Raw genomic sequence first — 27,499 nt, forward strand, 5'->3', positions numbered from 1 at the left:
TGCAAAAACGTCTACAGGCAAAGTGTCCGTAGTTTGCAGAAACACACAACGGCAAAAAAGAATCCTGAAAACTGTCTGCTTGATAAGAGGATTTTCCTCCCAGTAAAAGCGAAGACTCCCGGGCCAGAGCTTCTCCTCTACAGAGAGAAACTAGAAATAGTTTAATTTTTCACAAAGTTAATGCTTCATCGATCAGCCTCATGGGCTTCTCTTGGACGGGATTGGATATCAGAATCATTTCAGAGTGAAAACATTCCAAACGCAGCCCATCAGCTTGACTGATGATGCATTAACTTTAATGAAAAATTCAATTATATCCTGTTTCTCCTATCCATTTCAGTTAGTCGTATGCTTAGCTGGTTGTTAGGTGGCTTGGTGCTATGATGGATGATGTGAATTTCTCAGCATTTCCAAAATATTGATGACTACATTATCTTAAGTGTTGTTTTTGTAAATAATTGTCCTCGCAAAGCTAATGGCTTATAAAATCAGCTTTAGATGGCTTTAGTTTCTTGTTCGCAATCATTCTATGAGAAGTGGTGTTAATGTTTTCTAAAGATCTTTAAAGTCAAGCCCATCATTTGATTGAACGTGGGGAACAAAAGGCAACCGGCCAAATGCAAATGCCCACCTTGAATTCTTGATGTAGGCGTTTTCTGTTGCCTACTGACTTTTATCTCCGTCAGTGTGAGAAGAAGTGCAGCTTTCAGAGCTTTGAAACATCTATCAAACCTAACAGTTGTAGACCAGGAATATTCTACAAAACGGGAGTTTGATTTTGCTATGGCCAAATGAGTTAAACCCTAAATGAGGGGCAATTATCAAGCATGAGAATCTGCACTGTGGCGACTTGATCTCCGCTCTGCTCCGCAAAGTGTATTTTTCTCCTCATGAATAGGATATCAGCTCATTTCCTGGGTCATTGGCTTAAGGGCTGAGAGCATGCTGAAACACATCCAACATCCACGGAAACGGGGGGGAAAAGGGAAAGTGTCACTTACTAAGTATTTTTAAGTTTTAAGTATTACAACCAACATTAAAAAATATATAGTGTGTGTTTTTTTATTCTAAAGTCACAGGAAACACAATTATTATTATATTAATTTTTTTGTTTCCTGTTGCTGCTCTTTACTTGTTAACAGGTTATAGCGCCAACAGTGTTTACAAAACTAGACGTGGTCATTTGGTTCCTTTTTCTGACAGCAGATCAATTTTACACATTTCAGGGAGTAATGGAGTATCTATCAATTAACAAAAAAATTATTGTTAGGTTCAGTCCTTTAACTTTACAGGAGTTAAAATAAGTCATGATAAAAAAGGTTGGTTTCACACAAGACACAAACCGTGTCGTCCCGTGTGTTCTCAAAAATAACAATCATATCAACAAGCACTGTAATAGCACTTAAAAAACTTAATTATTTTATTACTTACACACCAAAAGAAAGCTATTTTTTACAGTTACCAAATATTACAAGTTATTGGGCTTTTGGGGTTAAGCAGAGGAAAAGCTGCTTTACAGTACAAGGCTTGTGCTGCCAGGAGTGTAGTTAATCATTGTGTTAAATAGCACTGCAAGACTTTTTACAATTAAAACAGTACGGCATTCTCGTTTACCTTTTTAATTTGGCGGAAATAGAAACGGGATCATTAGGAACCCATTAAATGCACCAAAAAAAACACCACTTGTATTTCCTAATTAGTTTTCTTCCTTTTTAATTTCTAATCATAATACAGGCAATGTTGGAGGGGTTCTTATGGGCACAACAGTATTTCTTCTCTTTCAAAACAGTGACGTTTAAGTATTCCTACTTCAATCATATTGAGCATTGTCCTTCGGATCAAAATGTTCCTCACACCAAAAGGTTTTTGAGAAAGAATCCAACTTTATTGGATTCATTCTTTATTGCGGACGCTTTCTTGCCAGCTCATGTTGCACAGTATTACAGAAATACATTTGCATCATGCATATTGAGAATTTCCTCCTGAGGTGATAAGAGAAGCAGAATGAGTGTCAATGTGTATCCTCTCTGTATTAGAGCAGGAGGAGCGGTCGTTATTCACAGACAGGGATGAAGGTCCATGATGCTGGAGCCATTCATCTGCAATGGGAATAAAGTGATCCGTCATATAAAACTAGTTCTGTCAAGTGCAGCCTTATCTATTCACCGTTAAATGCTACTGACAGGATAATGCACCGACTGGTCTGAGCACAGCGGACTGTGCATGTCCCCGGGGAGTCTGACACCATCCAAAACATTGGAGCCAAAGTTAGAAGGACTCCACACTTCTGATAAGAGCGTGTTGTTGTTTACAGCAGTCGCAAGGAGAAAGAAGGTCACATTCACACCTGGGAGATGTCCAGTATAACCACAGTATTTGTTCTTTTGGCCTCTAAACTGAGCCACTGGGCCTGTAGGCGTTAGGTGCTTGGCTCAAGAAGTGTTTCTCTTTTACTGTTACAGCCCAGTGCAACTCCATATACTTTCTTTTCCACGGAAAAGGCCCACTCTGCCGTTAGCAAAAATGATGTGATGTTACCAAAGTAAGGCAATTATTAAAAATCAGGAATAATGTGAATGCTAGCACTAACCTAGTCAATGTTAGCTGTGCTAAGTTTGGAAACGATAAGGGTTGGTTTGGATTTTTTGAAGTAGGGTTGTTTTTGAAGTGTAGCTGTGGAAAGGAGGAGCAGACAATGTATTTCAGCCACCTATAAAAAGGCTCATCTAAGAAAAAACATTATTTACCTTGCAGTCAGATAGCCATTTCCGACGAGGAACAGAAGCCATTATATCGCTTTCTTCAAAGCCACAGGACTCCACTCACAACTTTGCAGAACACGTGAGTCGCTGCTCTACCGCTGCTCTGATCGAAACTGACATGGCGTCCACACATTGCTTAGCTTCTGTGCCGGTACTCCTGTCTGCTTCTTAAAACTGGAAGCGTGCCTACAGCCATTTGAGTCACTATAGGTAATACACTAAAGGAAACATTTACATGTAGGTTTCTGCATGAGGGCGTTGCTACATCAGGTCTCGTGGGAAAATGTACGTACCGCAACCAAAGTTTGAATGCTAGAATTTGAATACATAAGAAACATCATGGGAAGCTACAGAATAAAATAAATAAAAAAATGATAATAACAATAATTGACCCAACCTTTAGATATTTACATTTTACTCTGCTCCACTGCATTTACCAAAAAATATTTACACTTTTGACACATTTATCTCCAGTTAGCAACATATTCATTTCTTACATATTTATAAATATTAGATGAGCTAACAACATTTAAAGATAGTGTTTAAAGCTTAAAGCTTTAAACACTATAGCGTAAAGTAATTTCATTATTTAATTAATTTTAATTGAAGGACTTTTCCTTGTAACAGAAGTTCTCTGCAGTAGAAGTTCAGTATTACTGTCATCCCTTCTTCAACCAACTTTATCAAATTCATAGTTGCACACATTTTTAATGACTAAAAACACCATTTGAGCAAATATGTTCAAAATCAGGGGATAATCGTGACCTAATAAATCATCTGAAACAATCCAAAGCTGGACCTGACATAAAAAGGGAGATCAAGCAGTTTCACTGATAGAGTGCCAATTTTGTATTTTCAATAACAGTCTTCCATTGAGATAGAAAGCTAACAAAAGACAGAAACCACAAGAAGTATAACAGACACCTGTCCTCCCAGTGATATTCAAGCCCTTTCAGTCAGTGAATCATAGATGAACCCAAGGACAAGTATATTCCGTGACAGTGAATTGTACCACCTTTGTAAAGTCTATTTCTTGGTTGATTGACTTGATGCCGAATATTCTGTTCTGGGCACCAACAGTGTTTGGAGTTCATCCCCACTGAAGTGCTACTCATGAATAAAGCAAGCAGGTCTGTTGAAGTGAGAGATAAAGAGTACAGTGTCAGAAATTCAGAGGCATGCTAATTATAAAAATAATAAAGTCAAGACTTCAGTATTAACACACAATGTTGTTTGAGGCATTCAAGACATGAATAGAACGTTAGAAAAGATCTTGTATACCAGCTACAGGAGTGGATTGTATTATTTCCCCAAAACTAGTATATACAACCTGTACATTCGGACATGTTCTTACCAATGCCAAGCTGCTCCAAAATTGTCTCAGATGATCTTGACATTTGAACTCCATAGTAAGGTTATGTAGGGTTGCTGGGTTTGTGTGTTCTCCGTCAAAAAAGGCTGTAGGCTGTTTTGATGGAGAGTAGCAGAATGAGGATTGAACATTAGCTAAAACCATCTGTCAAATATATAGTTTGCTATAATAAATCATAATCCTTAGTACTCAATAAATCAATGGGTTCTTTAAGACAAAGGAAGACAATATACTTCTTATTTCTGTCTGTGTTGTCAGTTGTAGCTAGCTCTATGAGTTGATAACACCGCCTCCAGCTGACTTTCAATTAGGGCTGCAACAACGAATCGATAAAATTGCTGAAATTAATTCATTATCAATTCGTCGTGTCGCGCGATTATTACGCCACTCAATAACTCGCGAAGATGTTTGAGCGAGGAAAGCACACGGCTACCGGTACCGGCGATCATGACGGGGAACGTGAGGTCTTTGGCAAAGATGCGCTGGTAAAGACTGAGAGGGTCTTCTGAGTGCAACCTCATGTGTTTCATGGAGACATGGCTGCACGCAGAATTTCTGGACCACAGCGCGTCGGTGCCCGGCTTCAGGTGTGTTCAGGCAGACAGAAACGTTATACTGAGCGGTGAGAAGAGAGGTGGCGGGACTGCAGTGTATGTGAACGAGAGGTGGTGCAATCCCAACCGTGTGTGAAGGTGCGTCTCTGTAGCCCGAACATTGAACTGTTAACATTGAACTTAGCATCCGTATTATTTGCCGAGGGAGTTCACGTCCGCCATTGTTGTCACCGTTTTACGTGCCACCATCAGCTGACGCTTGTAGTGTTATGTGTAGAATAAGTTCAGGAGACCATTGTATCTTCGGCTAACTTTATTAGCTCAACATTAGCATAACACCGAGACTGTGACTGACCGGTTCGTGCAACTCCAAGTGCGGATTGCGGACTGAACACGCTACCCTCTGAGATCACATACACCTGATCACTCCGCTCTGTATGTCAATAAAATAGTACCATTACTTTACAACGCTGAGGAAGCAGTGGACACCATCCACTCCACTGTCTGGACTGCTGAGTCAACAGCCTGGTGCTTCTCTGACTATCACTGGTGATTTAACCACTCCACACTGGATAAAGCTCTGCCAACTTTTCAACAATATGTCAACTGCCCCACAATGAACAATAACACTCTGAACCTAGTGTATGCAAATGCTAAGGATGCATACAGGTCTGATCACGACCTGGTCCTGCTGCCACCCAGGTATTGTCCTCTGGTGCAGAGGCTGCCTGTGACCACCAGGACTGTTAGGAGGTGGTCTCAGGATCAGGACTGTTAGGAGGTGGTCTCAGGACCAGGACTGTGAGGAGGAGGTTTTAGGAGGTTAATGACGCCCTGCAGGTTTGCTTTGAGTCAACGGACTGGGATGTGCTGTGTGGACCACATGGGGAGGACATCAATAGCATGACGGACTGCATCACAGAATACATCAATGCTTCTTTTTTTTTTATCCGATTAATCGAAAAAAATAATCAACAGATTAATTGATTCTTAAAATAATCGTTAGTTGCAGCCCTACTTTCAATGTTTCCAGTGGGATAGCCGCGAAATGACAGTTCTTGTAATTCAGTGTAGAGATCACCAAAATGAAGAAAAAAATATGACTGTTATTTTCATTCGATAGCCATTCATTTGATTAGCTGGTTATAAATACGGCATTTTTTTCACAAGGTCTGTAACCCGACGAAAAGCCTCAATAGAATTTGACACGTCAATTGCCAAGTAAATCCAATGCAGAAACGTCTTAAAACTTGCATTCTCTCTACTGACCTGCAGGGGGCAACTCCTCCAGTTGCAAAAAGAAGTCTTGTTGTATAAAAGTCTATGAGAAAAAGCCTCTACTTCTCACTTAATTTACTCCCTCAGTAAACCTTTGTCCATCTAGAGTCAAATAGACCATAAAGAAGGGTATGCTTTAGGGCGGGGTTACTGTGATTGACTGGTCGCTGCTGCTACCAGGGCCGTATACCCATCTCTACGTCACTCCTCCACATTCCAAATATGGTAGGGAAAAATTCAACATGACGACGGTTGTATTCAAGAACTCGATGCTTCAAAACGGCAATCCACAAACCAATGGGTGACTACGTCCACTTCTTATGTACAGTCAGTTATGAGACGCCAACACCACAAAACCAGCAGTATTTAGGCTTTAAAAAAAATCTTTTATTCAGTCTCAATAGACACTTAGCTAATAGCAATTAGAATCATTGCATTCATTTATTTTCCATCATATGTACATTTGAAATAGTAATTTAAGTCCCTCATATACTAATTTAACCCTTTTCATGTTCCAATGTACAGATTATTTCTGACCATCGATTGCTTCATTACATGGAGGGTGCATGGCTCTCATTCACATTCTCTGAGTCCTATAGCCCCACAGCGAAGCGATCGGCTGTGTGATGGAGAGTGATGGGAAACAAGACCCACGCAGTACTGCAAACATGCAGAGTTTTGTGTTAACGTCCTCCAGGAGACTGGCCGGCCCCCGAAGTGGACAGGATTACCAATAACCGGAGGGCAGCTGGACTGATCTCCGGCGCTGCCTGGAGGTTGTATTCCAGTTGTGGATCTGGGGACTGGAGCGTCTGTTTTTTTCATCTGCCGCGCACGCCGTGACTGCTGAGCAGCCCTGAAGCCAAGCGCGGGGCCACAAATTGTTTCTGAGGACGCCGTGAACCCTGCTCTCTGATGAAATTGTGCATCTAGTGTGAGATGCTTCAAATACCAGATTGTGATTACCATGTGTCCATTGACGTACAGGATCATCTGTATTCCTGTGGAGCAGTATTTTAGTCGCTGCTGGCCTGAAGAGTTTTTTTCCCTAACTGTACTCTCATTATCTATCAGCCGACCTGGGAATATTATAATTCTATTCTGGGCTTGCTTGATTTTGCCAACATCACGCCTGCAAGAGCAAAACAAAATCCTGCAACACAGGGCATCCATCCCCAGTAGCTGAGCAAGTTCGTCCTGTGACACACAACCCTCAGATTGGCGCGTCCTCAGTAAGCAAACATATGCCTTTATTTACAGCGATCATGAGTGCCGTTAAGCGCCGCCATTAGTTAGCCAGCGCAGTGGATGGAGGGGGTTCCCCGCTCGCTCATTGGTTGGGGAAAACTCTTTTTAATGGGTTTTGATTGGTTAGACAGTGATCCTCCCTGTGTGTGAACGTGTGTGTGTGTGTGTTGGCGGGGGGTGACATAGGAACACAGCCGGACCAGCTGGTTGAAAATCAGTGCAATCTGCTGCCTAGTTTGGTACAGACACAAAGCACACGTACATTAGCGATGCTAATGCAATTATTCACTACACATTTTGCGCAAAGTTTGCCAATTACAAGATTGAAACATCGAGAACATTAAAAGAATAGGAGTCATATATGAAAGCATCATAAAGAATACAAAACAAATCATTTTATAAACAATTAAATAATAGATAGTTAATACATTTAGAGTTATTTGGAATGGCTGATCCTTAAATGACCATATAACACTGTGTAGCAGACACTAAAAAGAGACAGTAGTGATACACACTCCCCTTTCGTCCCTTTGTGAAACCACCAGTGTGTGTCCTCTCCCTTTCTCCCTCTCTGCAGAGAAGCAAAACCATTTGCAGGTCATTAAAATTATTTATTACAATTCTCAATATTCTCTTAATTAAAATTCACTTATCGCAGTTGGGGACTTGAGAGCGGGGCCATTAAGGAGACTGCTCTCTAGAGTGCATGTATAGGAATGTGACTAAGTGTGTGTACACCATGCGTGTGTTAATACAAGCACCTGCGCTGTATCGGCACCCATGTGTGTATGCATACCAAACTTGGGCTCTTAATCACTGGCTTCCTTGATTAAGCCGTACTGTGAGGCAATTCATTTTGGAAAATATTAAAGCTATCAGTCGGTCTCTTTAATCACCAGACAAGGAGGCTAAAAACATGTAACTTTTAATCACGGGTAACAATTCCATGAAGTTAACAAACCTTTGGTTCTGAAAAGTGAAGCCAATTCAGGAGTTCCTTTAAAGCTGCATTCTCTCTACTGGCCAGCAAGGGGCAAATGTATTACCTCAGGAAACATTGCAAACATGAGTTGATGGTTTCAATCTTTACTTTCGGGCAAGGTGGTCAGTGTTGCCAGATTGGAAATGGCGAAGTATCGTACCAAAGGCTCAAAATGGTCGTATTTGGAGGATAATTATCGTGCATCTGGCAACACTGAGATCTCTACAGTCAGAGCTCGCGCAAGAAGGTGGAACGGGAGATACCATTTCCAAAACTTGTAAGGGTGTAATAACTAGTTTGTGAAAGACCCAGAGAAACACAAATATCCAACAAGGCAAAATCCCGGACTTTTTGGAGTCCCTGCCCGACGCATTTTTTAGGTCTCGAAAAGAGGACGTCTGGTCACAAAATTATTTTTTACATCATGAGTCTTTTATATCAGATTATATCAGTTGTAGCTAGCTAGCATGAGCTAATTAACGCTCACTGAGTGAGTAGGGTGAAAACTCTGTCTCTATCTGACTCGTTCTAAAACAAGAACCATGTACAAAGTCCCAAATGAAGCATTTTGACTCTCGGTCCGCTTTTCATCAGTGTTACTGTTTCCAACAACATTTGTGCTGCGTCACGAGCTTCTCCGCTCAGCCCTGAATTCTCTGTATGAACAGAAACTGCAGCGAACAAAGAGATGCTGCCGGCAGACATTCAGCTGCACTTTCAATCATAAAAGCCCTAAACGGGGGTTTGTTAGATACAACAGCTCAATAGTGGGGGCAGATACAGGGAGCCGGAATCTGATGCTCTCTTCTTTATCCCTCTTGGATTTGTATACTGTATTCCACTGTAGCCATGTGTCAGCTCCAGCTGCCTTCAGGCTCACGGAGAGTTTTTGAGGAAGCGCCCGGGTTGCCAAGGACCTCAGGGCCTCCTGTATTATATCCCTGGCTACAGTTGCTATGGCATCTGCATTGTTGCGCTGCCAGCGGCGAAAAATGTATGCATGTTTCCCGCAGAGAGCGATTCCGGGAAAGGCGGGGTCATTAGCTAAATGAGCAACCGCTCAAATGACATCACACACGCACAAAATCACATACACACACAGATTCAAATGTGTGCAGACAGGCCTCCAGATACACACACACCCACAAAGACACTTGCACACTAGTTGTAATTACCGCCTCTTTACTCCTGGCAGCTTGATAAACAGTTAAGTCAACTCAAGCGTTTTGTCTCTTTGAGCTCCAATGTGTGTCTTTGATGTGTGCGGGTTCATGTGTGTGTGTAGGATGGAGAGAGGAGTAAAGGCAGAGATTACTGTAGTTGGGCCTCAGTAATCTGCTGATGTTTGATGAAACGAACATGGGGAGTTCAGATCACTGTCAAACGTTTTCCGAGTTGATCAACCACGTAAACTTGAAGCCCGTTTGAATCATACAACCGCCCCGAGTCAGACAATCTGCGAGCTAATCCAATCGTTCCGTTTGTTTACTTATTAAAGACTTCTCGAGTGAAATAATCCCGCGGGTAATTCAGTTGCGGGTTTTGTTTACTTATTAAAAGCATTTTTCACACCCAAAAAAAGGCCACCCCAGCTTTCCCCGGAGAGCAAGCAATTAACCTGTGTGACAGCCTCAAGTCAAGCCGACTGCACTGTAATCATTTCCCCGGCATTGTATGTCTCAGGAAACCTTTGAAAACATGAACTCGCTCCTCTGTATCAGTGTGATAATTGGAATTATTATTATCATTATTATTATTATTATTAGAGAAAGCAGTCCACCAGGAAGCTTCTGCAGTGATTGAATTAGTTTAATTAGCGCGTAGCTGGATACGCACTATCCAGTGAATTACACTTGTGGAAATCAATGATTTTCTGTTCTCAAATGAATACTTCAGAATTTCTAGAGTATTTATTTAGAATCGTCGAAAGTGTTTAAATTTGATATCTGTAAACTTTTTTTCCACAGTCAATTTAAACTCAAGCAAACAAAAGCATGATTCAACTTTGTACATTCAGGCCCTTGAGCATGGGCTTGATTGCATATTGGTGCATTGGTATGTATTACACCAATATGGTTGTACACCTGAGACCCTCAAATTAAAAAAGGTTTTGAGAGGCTGTATCTTCAAACATATATATATATATATAAACCAGTACAATAAAGCACAATGTCTTTAAACAAGATATAACTGTCAATCGTGTTTATTCTTTCTGCCGTGGATAAACGTTCATTTGGCCCCTGGATGCCGTATAATAACGCTTGTTGCCCCAAGCCCAACAGTACTGTAGAAGCGGTCAAAACCTTTTGCCCTTTCCGGGGTCCAACACCTGCTGTCAATCATGCTCCAATTGCATTTATAGATAATGACAGGCACACAGAACAGCGCCACCCAGTGTAACATAATCATGAATAACTTGTGATCCCATTTGGCTCTTACATTTGGTGTCTATGGAATTTCCTCTAGAAATTAAAATAAAATCTTTGAACAAAGTGAACTCCTTCTTGGAGGTCACATCAAGATTTGACATTATATTTGTGTCCAGTATTTCCACCATAAGCAGATTGAGCTAGTACCTAAAACAATCTCTGCTGTTATTGAAAAATCACAGGACTCCAGATTATAGGGGTACCGACAAACGGGTCTTTTCAAATGTACATTTGTTTAAATTTTGTTCGACTTATTGTTTTGTAACATTAAGTGTGTCTTCAGTCAAATACGAATGATCTCATTTCAGAACAAAACACCTAACATTTTCTCCCAAAGACAACATTTTACAAGTAATTTTTCTTCTCTTTTCCACTCAAAGTGGTTTGGAATTATGTTACAAAAGCATACAATGGATTAAACAACCTGAGGGCTAATTAAATTGTCTAGCATGTATAATATGTATCCCCTGAATTGTTCCTGCTGCAATGGTTGATTAAGCATGGGGGTGTGTGTGTGGGAGGGTTGGGGGGACTTAAAGCTGGTTTTACTCTGAGAAAGAACAGCAAGAGAGATCACTGCTTGGAAAAATGCATCTTTTTAGTTTAGGAAGACTGATTCTACTGTCATAAATGTCCATTAAAGCTGCTAAATGGCTCAAGTAGAAACAGTTGTTCAATGTGACGAATTCATAGAAAATGGTCACCTAAATGTTTTTTTTTATTTAAAAGCCTGCAGCATAAATGTTTCCGTGTTGTGCAGCCAAAGATCCAGATTTCTTTGGGGACCAGCGGATTCACGTAAAAAATTAATGCTAATTTGGCTTCAGCTTAATCTTTACAATAAGCCACTCTTTGCAAATACGTTAATCATATCTGCTTCATGAGCTAATAATGTGTAAGTTAATATGTACAGCTTGTTGTGCTGCCCTCAAGTGGACAAAACTATTAACAAATGCAATGTTCATACTTTTTTCAATGACTAAAGTAATATAGTAACTCTAATGTTTCCACTGTGTTCCACTTTGTGCCACCGTAACATGTACTTCACTTTCATCAGCAAAGCCACCACAGCAAATTGCTGCACTTCTGGCAAATTCCTCAGAACTGAACCTTATCCCTGGAATATATCCCACAATTCCAAGCTGACCTGGCATCTGTCGACCACATATTGCTCAATGCTGAAGGCAATAGTTTCCGGTAAAAAACGAATAAAAAAACACCTGGATAGTTGGTCGAAGAAACCAGGCTGTTCTCATCCAGCATTCGGAGCTAGGCCTACTAAAAATCAACTTGTTAGATTATTCTAAGATATCCCACAAAATCAAATCGTATATATTTCACATAGTAGCAAATGAGACCGCAAAAGCCCACACGGGGAAGGTGGGACACGTTGATGATGGCTCAAACAAAAAACAAAAAATTTCAGCAAGAAGGCCGCTCTATGTTCCCCAAGTGAAGCGAGAAGTCACATTGATTTATCTATGACGTAACTTGCATACTTCAGTAACGGCACTTCCATAGTTATTTAAACCCAAACTACGATTTTTTTCTGAAACCTATCTAAGTATTTCACGACGTTTCCCTAAACCTAACCAGGTGTTTTTTGTTTCCTAAACCTAACTAAGTAGTTTTCTGTAAAGATGCAAGTTTATTTAGAAAAGACTGTATGTACGAAAATTGTCAAGTATTGCTGGACTTTTGTAGGAAAATGCACAAAATTAGGAATTTCTTGTAAATCATACAACCCGTTGTATGAGGATGCATGAAAGAATTCTATTGAAAAGGTGTTGGACAGCAACATGTTCCCATTTTTCAAAAGTAACGTACATTAGCAGTCATACTAAATGTTCGAACAACTAAAACTGAACAAACTCAAAGTTTAAAGCCCCTTAATGAATTTAGTGACAGCCTAAGAGCGCGTAAACAAGTCAACTAACAGACTACCAGGCCCTGAGGCTAGAAAACTGAACAGCACGTAAGACTGGCTCATTAAGATAAAGTTCTGACTGATCTGCACTTCTGTTTGGGTCAAATTAAATCTACTGGAGTTAACTGAGCAAGACAACCACCACACTTGAATCGGACAGTCTCTAATTAAGCTCAAACTATCCTGCAGAGACGTGTAAATACTCAATGATATGTTAATGATTTTGACAACTGTGCTTAAAATGGTGGTTGAAGTGGAGTGCAGTCTCTTTGGGGAAGCTATTCAGCCTCCTCTCTAAGGCCGCCTCTTAAGCATCATCCAGGTCATAAACGTTATTTAAATCAATTGACAGAAGATAACAGATGGTGGACGTCTCGGAGGGAGGGCCGCGCTGCTCAGTTCTCACAAAGCCATAAAAGTTAGATTACTCACGCGCTGAATTTCCTAGCCTGTAAGTCAGGATCCAAAAAAAGACCAGTCGCTTAGGTTGTTGTTGGAAATGTGCCTAATGGCAACAGCCCTCACCGTGTTTCCGTGACAATAAAGCCTGCAGTGAATTTCTTCCCTCCGATGTTTCATTTTTATGAGTTTAGTTTATGGTGTAGGTGCATAGGTGGCTTCAAGGACCATTTAAAATCCATTATGAGGTTTTGCAAGAGATAAAGGAAAATGTCATCACAACACTTCCTGAAAACTACAGCTTAACTAATACTGGAATGTTTGAGGCCTTTACTGATACTTACAGAGAGTGGATTTAATTAATTAATTTGATGATAATATATAAGCTTATACACATATTTCAACAAGCTACTTATTTCAATAATCACTATGCATCAAATCACATAGCCACCAATTATTAGCACTATGGTATTGCTTACTAAATTGTTTATTATAATGTAGTTGTAAGCAGATAGCCGATATCATCCAATATATAGCTGGTTCTACTGAAAAGTACAGCTACAAACACCATATGATTTATATATTTTTTATCCACTCTATGATTTTTAATTTTAAAGATGTAAACTCTGTCAGAGCAGGTGTTGGCTTCAACTCGGTAAAACAGAGCAACGGAACAGAGAAAAAACAGGTTGCCAAGGGGACTAAGATATCACACGGGCACATGAAATTAAGGAGAAGATGAAACATTATTTATATGGTGTTATCTATCATCTTGGCTCTCTGTTTCTTCTCTTATGTAAGTTGAAAAAGGGTGCCTGTCTGATTTGGAAGGCGTGTGCAGCCGAAGTTCTGGAATATAATCTATTGCTAATAATAAACCAAGGCTAAAGCACGACCGAGCCGCCACTCCAATGAGCTCAGGGCAATACCCAGAGGCCAGGGAAGAATTTGCATCTGCACAGACGTGCACGGAGCCTCAGAGTGATTAGACCCGCCTTGCATGTGAACAGCAATTAACTGCAATCAGAGCCCTGTCCCCCTCCTCCCGGCCCTCCCACCGCCTCTCTCACCCCTCCTCTGCATGTCAGCCCTTTCCCTTGTTTTTGTCTTGATTATTCTTCAACTGGTCCCTTAATATTTTTAGATTTTACTTGGTATTGGTACTTGGTACTTAGCTGGCAAGCTAACCGCTAACTTGCACCAGGGGCCAACTCAGCAACTCAGCAACATTAAGCTCATGCTTGGGGCAAGTGTTGGTCATGGCTAATGCAAATCCAGCAACAAACAGAATGAAAATAAATCCACAATGTAAAGGAGATCAAGTTTTCTGCAAAACATTCAACTGAAATCATAAAAGAAAAACATAAATATTGATGCTCAAGATCCCACACTGGACCACTGGTCCTAATACTGTCTAATGGAACATACTATTAAAATCTGACTCTGATGTACAACAGTTTCTTCTAATTTCCTTGCTATTATTTCCTTCCCAGGAAGGATAATCTTGCTGATTTCAGCTATTACAGTCTTTTTCAAGTTCTCTCAGTTCTGTCACTGGTAATATTCCTGCCTATAATCACCTTGTCACGAGGTGTACTGTTCTACACTTCAGTCCATCTAAATCTGTCAAGATGGAAGCACAAGGTCCAGAAATAATCGTAGTAATCAAGAGCTGGGCTAAAGGGTCTTAGACCTACTGATGAACTATAATATTTTGCTAATTAAACTATTGTTCGATTAAGACAAGTCAACAGTGAAAGGCTGGAAAAGACATGCATGCAATACATTCTCCTCTTTTATTTTCTTATGCTTATAATCATGTTTTTTCACCATGATAATAAAGTGGTTCTGACAGATCACAGGGTTTCCCACAGTATTTCATATTGAAGGTGAGCCCCCTTGCTTATTGCCAAAAACAATAACTAGGGGGTAAATACATGGAAAATATCAGAGGTCATTTATTTATTTATTCAGTGAATAAATTAGTGGTCTCTATAGACAGATATCTGCATATAAATGCAGACGCTGTAAGCAACAGGACAACTTTTTTGTATTTGAAGCGTTCTGGTTTCTGTTTGTAGTTTCTCAGTTCTCCCCACCTGAAAAAGCTTTTGTGTTTTCTGGGTTAGCTCTAGCAGTTTATCAGATGTATTTCATGTACCATGTTAGCTAGCTAACACATGTCTATCATTTGTCAGCAGTAAAAAAAGATTGAAACTGTCAGGATTGTCACACAAATCATTATCCTAAAAAGTAATTTTACTGGTTTAGATGGAAATCCTTCATTATTATACATATAGCCGACTATATATATAAATATATATAAATATATATAAATATATATATAAATATATATATATATGTTATATATATAAATATATATAAATATATATATAAATATATATATATATGTTATATATATATAACTTCAATATCCTGTAAAGGTTGTCCATTATTAGCATGTAGCATGTGAGCTCTGACCCATACAGACTTTGAAAGTGGCAACCTGGAGTGAGTTGAATGGGGAAAAGGAGTATTTGGCCAGTGGGAGGCGTCTCACAGCGGTCCACAGCTGCTGAGTCAGACTGCCTGCTAACCAGCTCAGAGACCCACAGAACAACCCGAAGACCCTCACTGTTTCTAATATTTACGAAACACAACTTTCAAATCTCTCCGTCACGCTTTCCTTCCAGCCAGCTCCTCGGGAGCACAATCCTTTTCTATCCCCCCTCTTCCTCACTACACTGTTCCATCTGGTACCATCCTCCAGATGCCTCCTGCTTCTCAAGCTCTACACCTCTGAACCCCTCCATCCAAACGCGTGTGTGTGCTGCTCTTTCAACTTTCTCCACTCCATCCCTCAGTGCATTCCTAAATCCACCTGCAGCTTACCTTCCCAACACTCTGGGCTCCTTGCAGGGTTGTTTTTTTTTGTGTTTGTTTAGATCTTTCACACTTTATACTCCATCTTTCCCTCCTTCAGATGATTCAACCTTTCAACCCTAAGTGGCCCCATCTGCCCTTGAGCCATCTGTCTCCATTTCTCAGCTTTTTTCTATCACTCTTTTTTTCCTCATCTGTATTTTCTAAATCATCTCTCCCATTCCATCTTTCATTTCCACGACCTTTTGACTCCATTTGAGGGAGCAAAAAATGAAGAGAACGTTGCTGACAACGGTTTAAAAAAAAGAGTGAAAGTGAAAGGCGTGAGGAATAAAAGAGTCAAGAAGCAGAAAATGTGTTTGGGGCCTCTGACAGTGAGAGCAAATAAAAGAGAATGAAAGATCAAAATATAAATGAAAATCCAGAGCGAAGAGGAGATGGAGAGCTATACAAGACAATCGAGTAGAAAAACAGAGATACTGAGCAGAAGAAAGAGAGAGAGAGAGAGAGAGAGAGAGAGAGAGTGGGAGAACAAACAAGTGAGACGGAGAGCAAATAGTGGAGGGAGCAAAGGCCAGATTAAAAAGTGCTTGGCTGAAACTGAGTCAGGGCAACTGTGGATCTATAACCTGCTGAGCTGAGAGCACACATAGCAAGAACTGTACTGACTGAGCTAACACATCCACTTGTGCACTCAAAAGCACTGAAGTAACAGTGTTCACTCGGCACAGACGTGTTGGCTATTTATGTGCAGACTTGTATCGTCGGTGCCCGCCTTCTCCCTCAGACAGACCGGCTCCATCATGCTTACACAGTTGATGCTGCTTCACAGTAGGAGTGAGGCAACACTTCCTTTTGCCTCAAGCCATTAGAGTTAAAGCTGCTCTCATCCATGCTTTTTCAATATATAAAAGGACCAGTGTGTATTGTTTTGGTAGCATCTAGTGGGGATGTTGCAGATTGCAACCAGCTGAATCAGCCTGGTCTCAGGAAATGGCGTATACATAATAACCCGTTACTTTCTTAAATCAGTTCACGTGGCGCACCATAAGGGATTAGGGAGCTTGGGTTCGATGGTCGAGTCAAAAAACAGAACAGAGACGGGTGTTTGTGTCCTGTTTGAAACCAAAAGTCAACCATTGATATATTTACGTTGACCACTAATTTACGTAACAAACATCCTTTTTTTTCTTTTGGAATATTTTCTTTAGCTTTTTCAAGGACAAACTCATTAGCACATGGCAAGTAGTTATTAAAAAGATAAAAAACAGTACAAAGTCAACAATGTTTGAGAGAGACAGGGCAGAATCTTGTACGAGAATCAGGTATTCAATCACATCCACAATACAAATATTCTAAGCAATGGGCCTCATGACAGAACATTTTTATTTTATTTTTCATGTGACCTTTCATGTGATTTGCTGAACTCTCAGAAAATGCATGTGTTTACAATGTCTCACGTTGTAAATTATGAAGCTATTTTATGAGCTATTTCCCTTTGGTTACTCCAAAGTCGTTCAGATCAAGCGCTTATAATTCTCTATTCAAGTGTTTTAGCTCTTAAGAAGATATGCAGACTCTCTTTACGTAATCATACAAACGAGGTCTGGACTTGTGAATTTAATTTGTACGCAGGCGAAAGTACAAGAATAGTGTTACATGCCACAGGTTCACCTAAATCACTGGAAAGTGACTGAAATACAAATATCTCTGTATGATTGTGTATTGCACGAAGCCCAATGTCTAGTTCCAGCTTCTTCAATGGGAGTTTGTGATGAAAATTGTTCTCTGTATTTTGAAATTTTATAGATTAGCTGAGTCATTAATTTCCGCCCGAGCTAACGTGCTGCTGGAGAATAGGGCTTTTTCTGCAACTGATAAATGGCATTCTCCTATTTATATTCATAAATGCAATGCAGAATCCATTGAGTCACCTGCTCTTTTTCTCATGCACACTTGGACATATACACCTAAAATATTCTGAGAGGCACCGGGGTGTTTTAAATTCTTAGAAAGAAATCACTGCAGGTTTAGAGTCAAGTGTTGAAGGATGCACTTGGAAAAGGAAGACGCAGCAGGAGTGCAGATGGAAGGTGATATCACTCTTTTAAATTAGACTCTCCCTCTTATCCGCATCTTTCCCATCTCTCTCAACTTTATATCACTTATATAACTAAGCTTGTTATTTCCACACAGGGTACACAGTCTGCAGTGTATAGTCTGAGAAGCAATAGGCTTCCTACCTCTTTCTAATACAAAATACGATTTTTATTGCATTTATTTCACCATAATACACGTTCTATTTCCGCACGTATTTCGTTTTTTCCTCACGAGATGAGACGTCATCTCAAATAATCTATTGAAATGTTTGATGAATAAATCTGTGTAATATAATCTCTGCTTGCATTCCTTGTATTTCATGTGTTTTCATGTCCCATCTTTAATCCTCAATGTTCTTGTGTAAATGTAATTTATCGGGCTGAACACCCATGTGGCCTCCTCTTTTTTTTATCTCTCCATGCTTCCATTGGAAACTGCGTGTTTAGCGTCACATTGCTGTGAATTGTGGGTAATTCCCTTGGGCAAAGTCTGCATCTAATGCTGATTTACGGAAAGGGTCCATAAAGGGCTCAAAATGTCTGCCAGAAACTCAAGCACTCGACGATGTGACAGTGGGACAGAACTAAACCCTCACGGACTTGGCGGGCACGCAACTTAACGTCCGTGAATCAGTGGAGTTTGGGATTGGGCCTCAGTCTGCAGCAACGCTGTCAAGATGGCAACAGTGCTGATGCGCAAGACTGAAAAACAGCGACCAATCAGAGCAGAATGAGCTTTTTCACAAGGTGGGTTTAAAGAGACGGGCGCTAAAACAAAGTGTTTCCGACAGAGGCCGATTACAGGTTCATTCAGACAGACGGTATGAGAGAAATGAAGTGTTTTTTTGAATATTAAAACACATAAACTTGTTTTAGAAAAAACCTTAAATACAAGTATGAACCTAAAAATGAGCATGCTATGTCTCCTTTAATCCACCAGGGCACCACACCTCAAACAGCCCTTTGATGGTTTGTCCCAAAGCGAGGAATTGGCCAAAATGTCCTCATTCCAAGGTCTGGAACTCAAATTGGTCCTCGAAAAGATACATGAGCACACAACACACACATATATACGCAGAGTGTCTGATCAAGCAGAGAGGATCAAAGCGGAGCTGATCTCCTACATCATCTGGTTTGATGGTGCTGGCCTTTCTGTCTCTGTGTGTGCATATGGGGGAGAAAGGTCTGGCTTGAGGACTTTAACAGGCCTACCTATTTCTAACTCATACATATTTATCACATTTTGGCTCAAGAGACCTCAAAACTTTGACAAGTTGAAGATCCCAACTAATGCAGACCCGGTGAGAGTTCTGATCCTGAGTGAGTGGACATGTTTGCATTCACACCCACCTGATGCCCGCTTTGAGTCATATTTGCTGTTCTCTGATGACGCCACACCAACTGTCTGAGCGTGGCGATGATAAAGGAGGCTTGACAAATCAATGCGGCATGATAATCCGTGCGAGGGAATTACTTTTTTTGGTTGACTTCAGCCCAGCGGGACTCTTTCCTCCGACCTGATTGATCAGCGCGTGCCCGCTGCGAGCTGTTGGCCCACTTCCATGAGAACGGGGTGCAACCTGATTCAGAAAAAGCCACTTTTCCTGGCGTGACTCCTCCTAACCCAGAAAGCTTTTTCTTCGTAGATGTGTGCATGCGTCTGATTGAACGGGGAGGGGATTCCTCTGGGATCCTCAACCGCCAGATTCATTACAACGTCCACATATACAAACCTCCTCCTCTTCTGGCCTGTAGTGACCCAGAAACTCCATGTGGGTCAGATCATACGCTGAACCCTTGGCTTCATCCTGGCTGAGACAGAATATGTGTGTTCCTATTCGTCACTACTCAGCCATTTGTTTACCCATCTTTCTCTTCCCCCGGGAAAACAACAGCTGCCTTTTCTTCTCCACCATCTTTCTTGTTTTTGCTTTTGTTTCCCCCTCCATCTCTCTCTCTCTCTCTCTCTCTCTCTCTCTCTCTCTCTCTCTCTCTCTCTCTCTCTCTCTCTCTCTCTCTCTCTCTCTATCAACCTGCCTCTCTCTCTCTCATACGGAGCCAGACTCAAATCTCCCAGGGCCAGGCGGATCCGTTCCCACACATTCATCTTCATTGGCAGCATCTCACACGGTCTCTCTGAGGACGGCTACAAAGCCACCGTCTTCCTCTGCTGCCATCTTCTGTCCGTGGACGTCATTACTTGATCACTGTTTTCAAGTTGGGAGTCAAAGCTGTACATTTTGACTTTCTATTTTCTTGTGAAGAAATATGTGCTAGCAACCTCTCACCACACAAACTAATGAGACCTTAAATGAGGTTCTCCTTGGCCTTATAAACCACACAAGGTTAGCGTTACAGTATAATAAGCTAGTTAGCTGGATGCTAACGAGGGAATCTTAAATTGCTCCTTCGATTTTGTTAAAATAATCTGGCCCTATAATAAAAGCTGTATTACCAAATCCTTTCTACTTCCCTTCCCTCTATTTGCCACGTATGAATATATTCTTTTTATCTATTTTTTTTCATTAAATCTTCTACGATAAGCAATCATACAAAATTATAAATATAATTTAATTTAATTTGAATAGCTCAAAATCACAAATGTGCCCCGGAGGGCTTTAACAATCTGTCCCACGTACCACATCCTCTCTCCCTGGACCCTCACACCCAATAAAAAAAAACTCCCCCACCGCAAAATAAATCCTTTCAAAGAGAATATAAAAGTCAGGAACCTTTGGAGAGAGTAACTGATAACCCTCCAGGAAGGGCAGAAGTGCAATAGATGTCATGTGTACAGAATGAACAACACAATGAATTACAACATAGTCAATCCACATGACAGAAATTATACATATGAGTAGTGCAAGTAGTAGTAGCACGAATTACAGCGGAAATAATAATAGGAAAATCATTACCAGTAATTAAAACCGCAGCAGTAGAGAATGATACTGACAATAAAAGCAGGAATAGTAGCAGGAATAATAATAATAATAATAATAATAATAATAATAATAATAATAATAATAATAATAATTGCAGTGGTGCAGGTATAACCAAGGTCACCTGCAAGGAGAGAGAGCACGAAGACTGATTTCTGATACTAGATTCTCTGTTCACTTTTTTCTGCTGTTTTGTAAAACTTTTGTTTCCATTTTCAACCCTGTACGGCCTCGTTCCTATTATATCAAGCATTCTACCGACCTCAAATTTGAATTTCCCAAATGGCGCTCCTCAGTCAGGCTTAGTGAAAAAAATGAGTGATGTTTCACTTTCATCATTTCACTGAGCTGGATGCGACACGAGTAGGAGAGCTGTTCTCCTGTCAGCTCAGAACGCAGCATGTGGTTTCTTAGTGGTTAATTTGTTCATTGCTTACCTGTCTTTTTGGCTAGTTTGTTGTTTGTAAAGTTATCTGTCTACTATCTGGTCAATAAGTTCCATGTTTCCTTTTGTCCTTGGTGGGGAACAGGAGGGTCAAATAATATTTGTCTTTTTCTCTCTCCATACTCCATACTGTTTTGTGAATGCAAAGTGAAGGCTGAACTGAAAGCAGCTCTAAGTGGTGCTGCAGTAAATGTTCCCCAGACACTGTCGCAGTACTCAGATCCGTTACTCCCCCTGTGCTGCTGACAGATAAGGTTAAGATTTAAAAGGCAGAGAGGCTGATCTTAAAACGCCACGAGGGACAATTTTAACCGCCGGCTTTGTGTGTGTCTACATATGCAATTTATAGAGTTTTACTCAATGAAGTGTGTCTTTCAGCCCTTCTTTTGCACTGCCTTTAAGCTCTTTAACTGGCCTTTCTTCATGAATGTGTGTGTGGGGTGGGGGGGTGGGGGGGGGGGAGGTGTGTGGGGGGGGGGGGGGGGGGGGGGGAGATGAACAGAAAAGAAGCAAAGAAAAGCAAAGTAAAAAGAAGAGAAAGGGCAAAGGGCCAGGAAGTAAAGTGAAATGAAGAGACACCAAAAGAAAAAAATAAACAAGTGAAGAGACATGATACAAAGAAGAGACAGTGAAAAGGTGAAGATAAGTGAAGTGGAGAGAAAATTGAGAAAGGAGGGAAGAGAAGACAAATTGCTGTGAAAACAGCCGATTGATGTCAGCGTTCTGTCCTGACCACATGCCCTCTGAAGAACCTTGTTTTTTCTGGGTGTACCCACTGCTCAGCATATTGCACAGGGGTCCTTAGGGTGCGGCTGTCCACAGCAATGCCTGAGTTTACCTGCCTGTCTGATTATCATCCAGAGGTCTGTGCCAAGGCAAGGAATGATGGGTTATAGCAAAGTGGTTATAGACCCGCGGGGTGTGATAACAAGGCATGACACGGCTACACATGCAGAAACAACACAACCGCAGAGGCCTGTAAACGATCCAGGCTCACACACCCGATGAGAGGTTGTCAATGTTGATAAATTCTACAATTTTAAAACCAATCTACAAAAGTACACAGACCCTCCCACAGCATCACAAACACACACACACACACACACACACACACACACACACACACACAATATGATTGCATTTTCATATACAAATGATACAACAATATATTTAGTTTGCACATGTACTTCAAAGGCATAACCTTTTTAAGGATTCTGTAATTTCACGATATTGTTGTTTGCATTATTATTTGTTATTGAATAAGAGGCATTTTCCAGAAGGTTTGGTGAGTTTTATGTGTTTGCAATCCCACAGGTATTTTTATTAGTATTGAAATTGAAAAACGAATACCAAACCCAACATCCAAATGTTCTGGTCCAGTTCCAGCAGGAACCTTTGTGGAGAAATTGGAATTGGAAACATACTCATTTTCAATCAAAATCTGAAAGAAGTGTGATTTGTTTGCTCATCTAGCCAGGCCACTGTATAATAATAATAATAATAATTTTTTGACATTTAATGGACCAAAATCAAGCAAATGCATGACAGATTAATTCATAATATTACAGCGATCAGCTGACTGTTAAATTGACTCAAGTTATTTCATCTTCAGAATTACATTTTAATTAATAATAGTAAGTGTTCGAGTTGAACACACTCTTCTATTCTAATCTATTATTATGAACTTGTGAAAAGCGAAAGTTGTCACGGAAACATTTTCCCACACAGTACATAGCATGTCAAATATGTGGAGAGTTGCCTCTGCAGACCAGAGACAGACAGCTAGATTTAGCTACTGCCAGACAGACAGTCTGGCAGTAGCTAAACCACAGCTTAGGTGGTCAAAATGTGACACAGGGAGGAAGATGAGCAAAGGAGAAGTAGACAGAGGGTGAGAAGCATTGGAAGAGGAACGTGGGAGGCTGGAAAGGGGGAGTGAGAGAAAAAAAGAGAGGAGGCATGGCAACCCCCCCAAACTAAGCTATCTGACACTGCTCAACAGCCGTCTGTCAGGCCAGCTGACTGCTATTTACAGCATGAGATGACCCACCAGCTGGAGAAAGAGAGAGAGAGAGAGAGAAAGAGAGAGAGAGAGAGAGAGAGAGAGAGAGAGAGAGAGAGAGAGAGAGAGAGAGAGAGAGAGGCCACACATCACACAAACAACATTCCTCCCAGAACATATTTAGCCCTGGGTTGGGCTACGGGTGGCAAGTTACGGAAACAATTTAGTCTCGATTTAGCTTGAGAAATGACTGTACTGTTGACTTAAAAGGAACAGTGTGTGGCATTTAGAGGGATCTATTATTAGAAATGGAATATAATATTAATAAGTATGTTTTTTTCTGTGTATAATCACCTGAAGATAAGAATTGTTGGCTTTAATTTAGAATAAGACGCCACTAGATGGAATTAAATGCTATCTAGTATGAATACGTAATAATGCATGAATACGGAAGCCTTGAGAGCCAAGTGAGAAGAAAACAAAATCTTGTGATCCATTTTCTGAGACTGAGAGGGTGGTAGAGGGTCGTCCTCTAATCGCAAGATCGGCGGTTTGATCCCGGCTCAGCATGCCATCGGGCAAGATACTGAACCACACATTGTTCCCGAAGACTCAGCATTAGTCCAGATCCTGGGGCAGGTGACACCTTGCATCAGTGTGTGTGTGTGTGTGTGTGTGTGTGTGTGTGTGTGTGTGTGTGTGTGTGTGTGTGTGTGTGTGTGTGTGTGTGTGCGTGTGTGTGTGTGTGTAGGATCCATAATCAAATTCAGTGGTAGCAAACACAACTCGTCAGGTCACAGGGATCAGCTGTTTTAAGATTTGATAATGGTGCTGATGGGAAATGTAGTTCAAACTTACAGAAACACAACATACATAAGCTGGAAAGGGTCTTAATAGTCACATTTGCGTATAGCAATGTCTAAAAGTATAGTCAGCACTTTAACATTCCCGAAATACATAAAACGTATATCTATATATTGAAAAATAATAATAAATATCAGATTATAACACAAACAGATGGGGCACAGTCCTTTAAGATCATAAATAAATACACTTTATGTAAAGCTTTGAAAGGAGTGGAACCCTGCGGTGACACGCTCAGGGGGGTATTCTTCGTACCTGGCTAAACAAAGTCAAGCAAATGTCCTAATCTCCATCTTAAATTAGCGAGATGATTGACATCAGGCTATCTGGGTTTCTTCACGGCTGATCCGCGCTGAAACGGTCTCGTTAATTCTAGCTAGACGTCAGTCATCTGGATAAATGCGCGCGCCCGCTCCTCTTCAGAAGGGATAATAATGGAGCACTGACACCCCGATGTTCTAACAGTACAATGGCAAATAAACTCAGAGGAACCTCTTTTTATTTCTCTAATGAGAAGCAGGAGATGATCATCAAGGCATATGAGGAAGTCAATACCGTTGTCATTCACAGCAAACGCGTTACGAATATTCCAACGTTTTTGCAACATTGTTGCCGTGAACGCAACTTTAACATCGCCATGCTGCGAGACATAAGCGTCGCAAATATATCAGACAAGTTAAATGCGTCAGTGTTGAGAAAATGTATCGGTTAATTTGAAGTGCTTCATCACCCAAATCAATCAGATTATATTTACGAATACGTATATACTTATGAGGATATATGTACTGTATGCACGTATGAATCATGTACTATATATGTGTATATGAGTTTGAATATGTGTATGGGCGGATCAGTATGTATGTATTATTCATAATCAGAAATTCAATCAATTGAAGCAGTGAAAATAAATTATGTGTGATTCTCTGTATTCTCATCACGATCACCTTAATCATGTTCTACAATAATGATATGTATGGTGTACTAATAGCACTGTCACATAATTATGAGTGCTTTCAACACATCCATAAGTTTCTTAAGAGCTAAATAAACTTAAGAACAGCGGCATGCAGCGGCTGATAGTCTGTGTCTGTGAGACGGCGATCAGCTGCGTCTGTGGTGATCAATGTCCGCGGCTCGAGAAGCTCTCTAAATAAATTATTTCTTGCCGACACAATCTATATCGCCGCGTACAGGAAGTCATGATGAGGTAAAGGATGGATCTTGGCGATGTGGAAGAACTCTTTCCCTATAAAACTAATATAACTAATATCGCTCCTTCATCAATGAGGAAGTGAGCTGCTTTTTTTGTCCGGTGGGAGTGGCCAGTTTATCCAGTGAAGTTCAGTAAGCCTGCCCGGGAGCAGGTTTAAATTTTTGGATGTGTTGCTATGGTGATTAATCTAAGCTTGCTTCGAGAAACCGAGAACGCCTGACCTACGTCATCTTATCCTGACAATTAGCCAGCTAACTCAGTAAGCCAGGTACGAGAAATAGGGCCCAGCTCCCTTCAGAGTAATCACACTTTCAATCACTTCATCAAAGTGACGTCTGTCACACAGAGCACTCCAGTTTACCACTCCATCAACTACAGCAGCACAGACTAGATATGCAGATGAACATGCACACCTGTTGAAACGTTGCATTCATGTTTTCCTTATTTCCTTCATTAATAACAATGTAAACAGATTACAACACAATAATTCAGACACCATTTATTACATTACATGTGTTTTCTCTCCTGTGTTTATGATTTAGGAACAGCTGAAGAAGGTATTATTCAGGATAATCTTTTTTAAGTTTTTTTGTTTTCGCTGATAAAGAAAATTCTTTTTGGCTGGTCTTTTGTTGCTGTTGTTGTTGTTGTTGTTGTTGTTGTTGTTGTCGTCAGGATTAAGAATTTGTTGTTGTAATACTCGTTCCGCCACAAGGGGCTGAAATATACCACCACTCCTTGTTCCAGGTGAGTTTATACAACTTGTACGTGTTGTGGGAGCAGTTTCATAACTTTTCAGCAATATTGCATAACAGATCATTCATATATATATATAAAAGAAGAAGTAAAATATATATATATATATATATATATATATATATATTTTACTTCTTCTTTTACTTGTGCTTTAATGAAAAGGTTTATGTTTGGAGTTGTCAGTGGGCCATCAATATTACATACACAAGATTCTGGTCATACAGCCGCACACATCTGGCCTCTCTCTCTCTCTGTCTCTCTGTCTCTCTCTCTCTCTGTCTCTCTCTCTCTCTCTCTCTCTCTCTCTCTCTCTCTCTCTCTCTCTCTCTCTCTCTCTCTCTCTCTCTCTCTCTCTCTCTCTCTCTCACTCATAATCTCATGAAGACTGCTTTGATCTCCTACCAGATCGAGACTTGATGATCTCTCCAAACTCGTCTTCCGCCGGCTCGTCGCAGTAGTCCTCGGGGCGCACAGCTTCCGCCATTGATAACAGCGCACCGGGTTTACAAAAGTTATTCAAAGGAGGGGTGACCAAACAGACCCGTTAAATCGACCTGGAGAGGGGAAGAGCAAATCCAGACTAAACAGCCAAAATGTGGAGCGCAAAAGGGTGACACGAGAACCAAGCCCTGAAGACGGGGAGGTTGAAGACAGGGGGAAGACAGTCCGGTCTGTCGGACAGGGAAAGACAGAGAGGAGCAGGTGTGCGGGAGCGGGTGGGTGTCAGAGCATTCCCACCTCTAAATAGAAGGATGCAAAGAGGCCCCCAGTCCAGGTTGGCGGGCGCCATGCGTAAAACCCGACACCAAGCGGACGCATCGGTGTTTATTTCCTGCACTGGGACGATGAGTTAAGCGGTGAATATGAGTAAGTCAACCAGTTTGACCTCCGGTGGATGGTGGTCCACATGGCAGGCCACAAGCAGAGTCATTTTTACTCCAAGCATGACTATTCCTCCCGGAACGCACATGAGTTGAGTGGGTCACGTTGATGCTCGTGGATTTGGGTCACACGGAGCAACACGGAGAGATGGATGAACTTCATTGTAGAATATAAACTGACATTTTGATGTTGAGCCACTTACTATTATTAGATCTAAACTGATATAACCACTTTGGATTTCCTGGCTGTTCAGAGGGGCCTGGTTACTGTAATGGCTCCATTACGCACGACGCGCTGCGCATTGATGAGCCTGCTAATATTAGATTTGATAGTTTGATGGATCTAGCGCGGCTGTGGGGACACAGACTCCCAGCTACACTCACAAGGGTGTGTGTGTGTGTGTGTGTGTGTGTGTGTGTGTGTGTGTGTGTGTGTGTGTGTGTGTGTGTGTGTGTGTGTGTGTGT

General features: G+C 41.0%; 1 protein-coding gene across 1 annotated transcript in view; it reads right to left on the reverse strand.

Annotated features, from left to right (window-relative positions):
* Positions 1 to 26,636, reverse strand: part of dmd (dystrophin) — a gene marked incomplete at its 5' end in the record, with an annotated part of 308,870 nt that extends 282,234 nt beyond the window's left edge. The window contains one exon of the mRNA XM_079236662.1: positions 26,555 to 26,636. Within this exon, the coding sequence (XP_079092788.1) occupies positions 26,555 to 26,636 (82 nt within the window). The remainder of the gene's footprint in view (positions 1 to 26,554) is intronic.
* Between the last annotated feature and the right edge of the window lie 863 nt (positions 26,637 to 27,499).

Source organism: Taurulus bubalis (genome assembly GCF_910589615.1).
Source record: "Taurulus bubalis genome assembly, chromosome: 21".
Classification (NCBI taxonomy): domain Eukaryota; kingdom Metazoa; phylum Chordata; class Actinopteri; order Perciformes; family Cottidae; genus Taurulus; species Taurulus bubalis.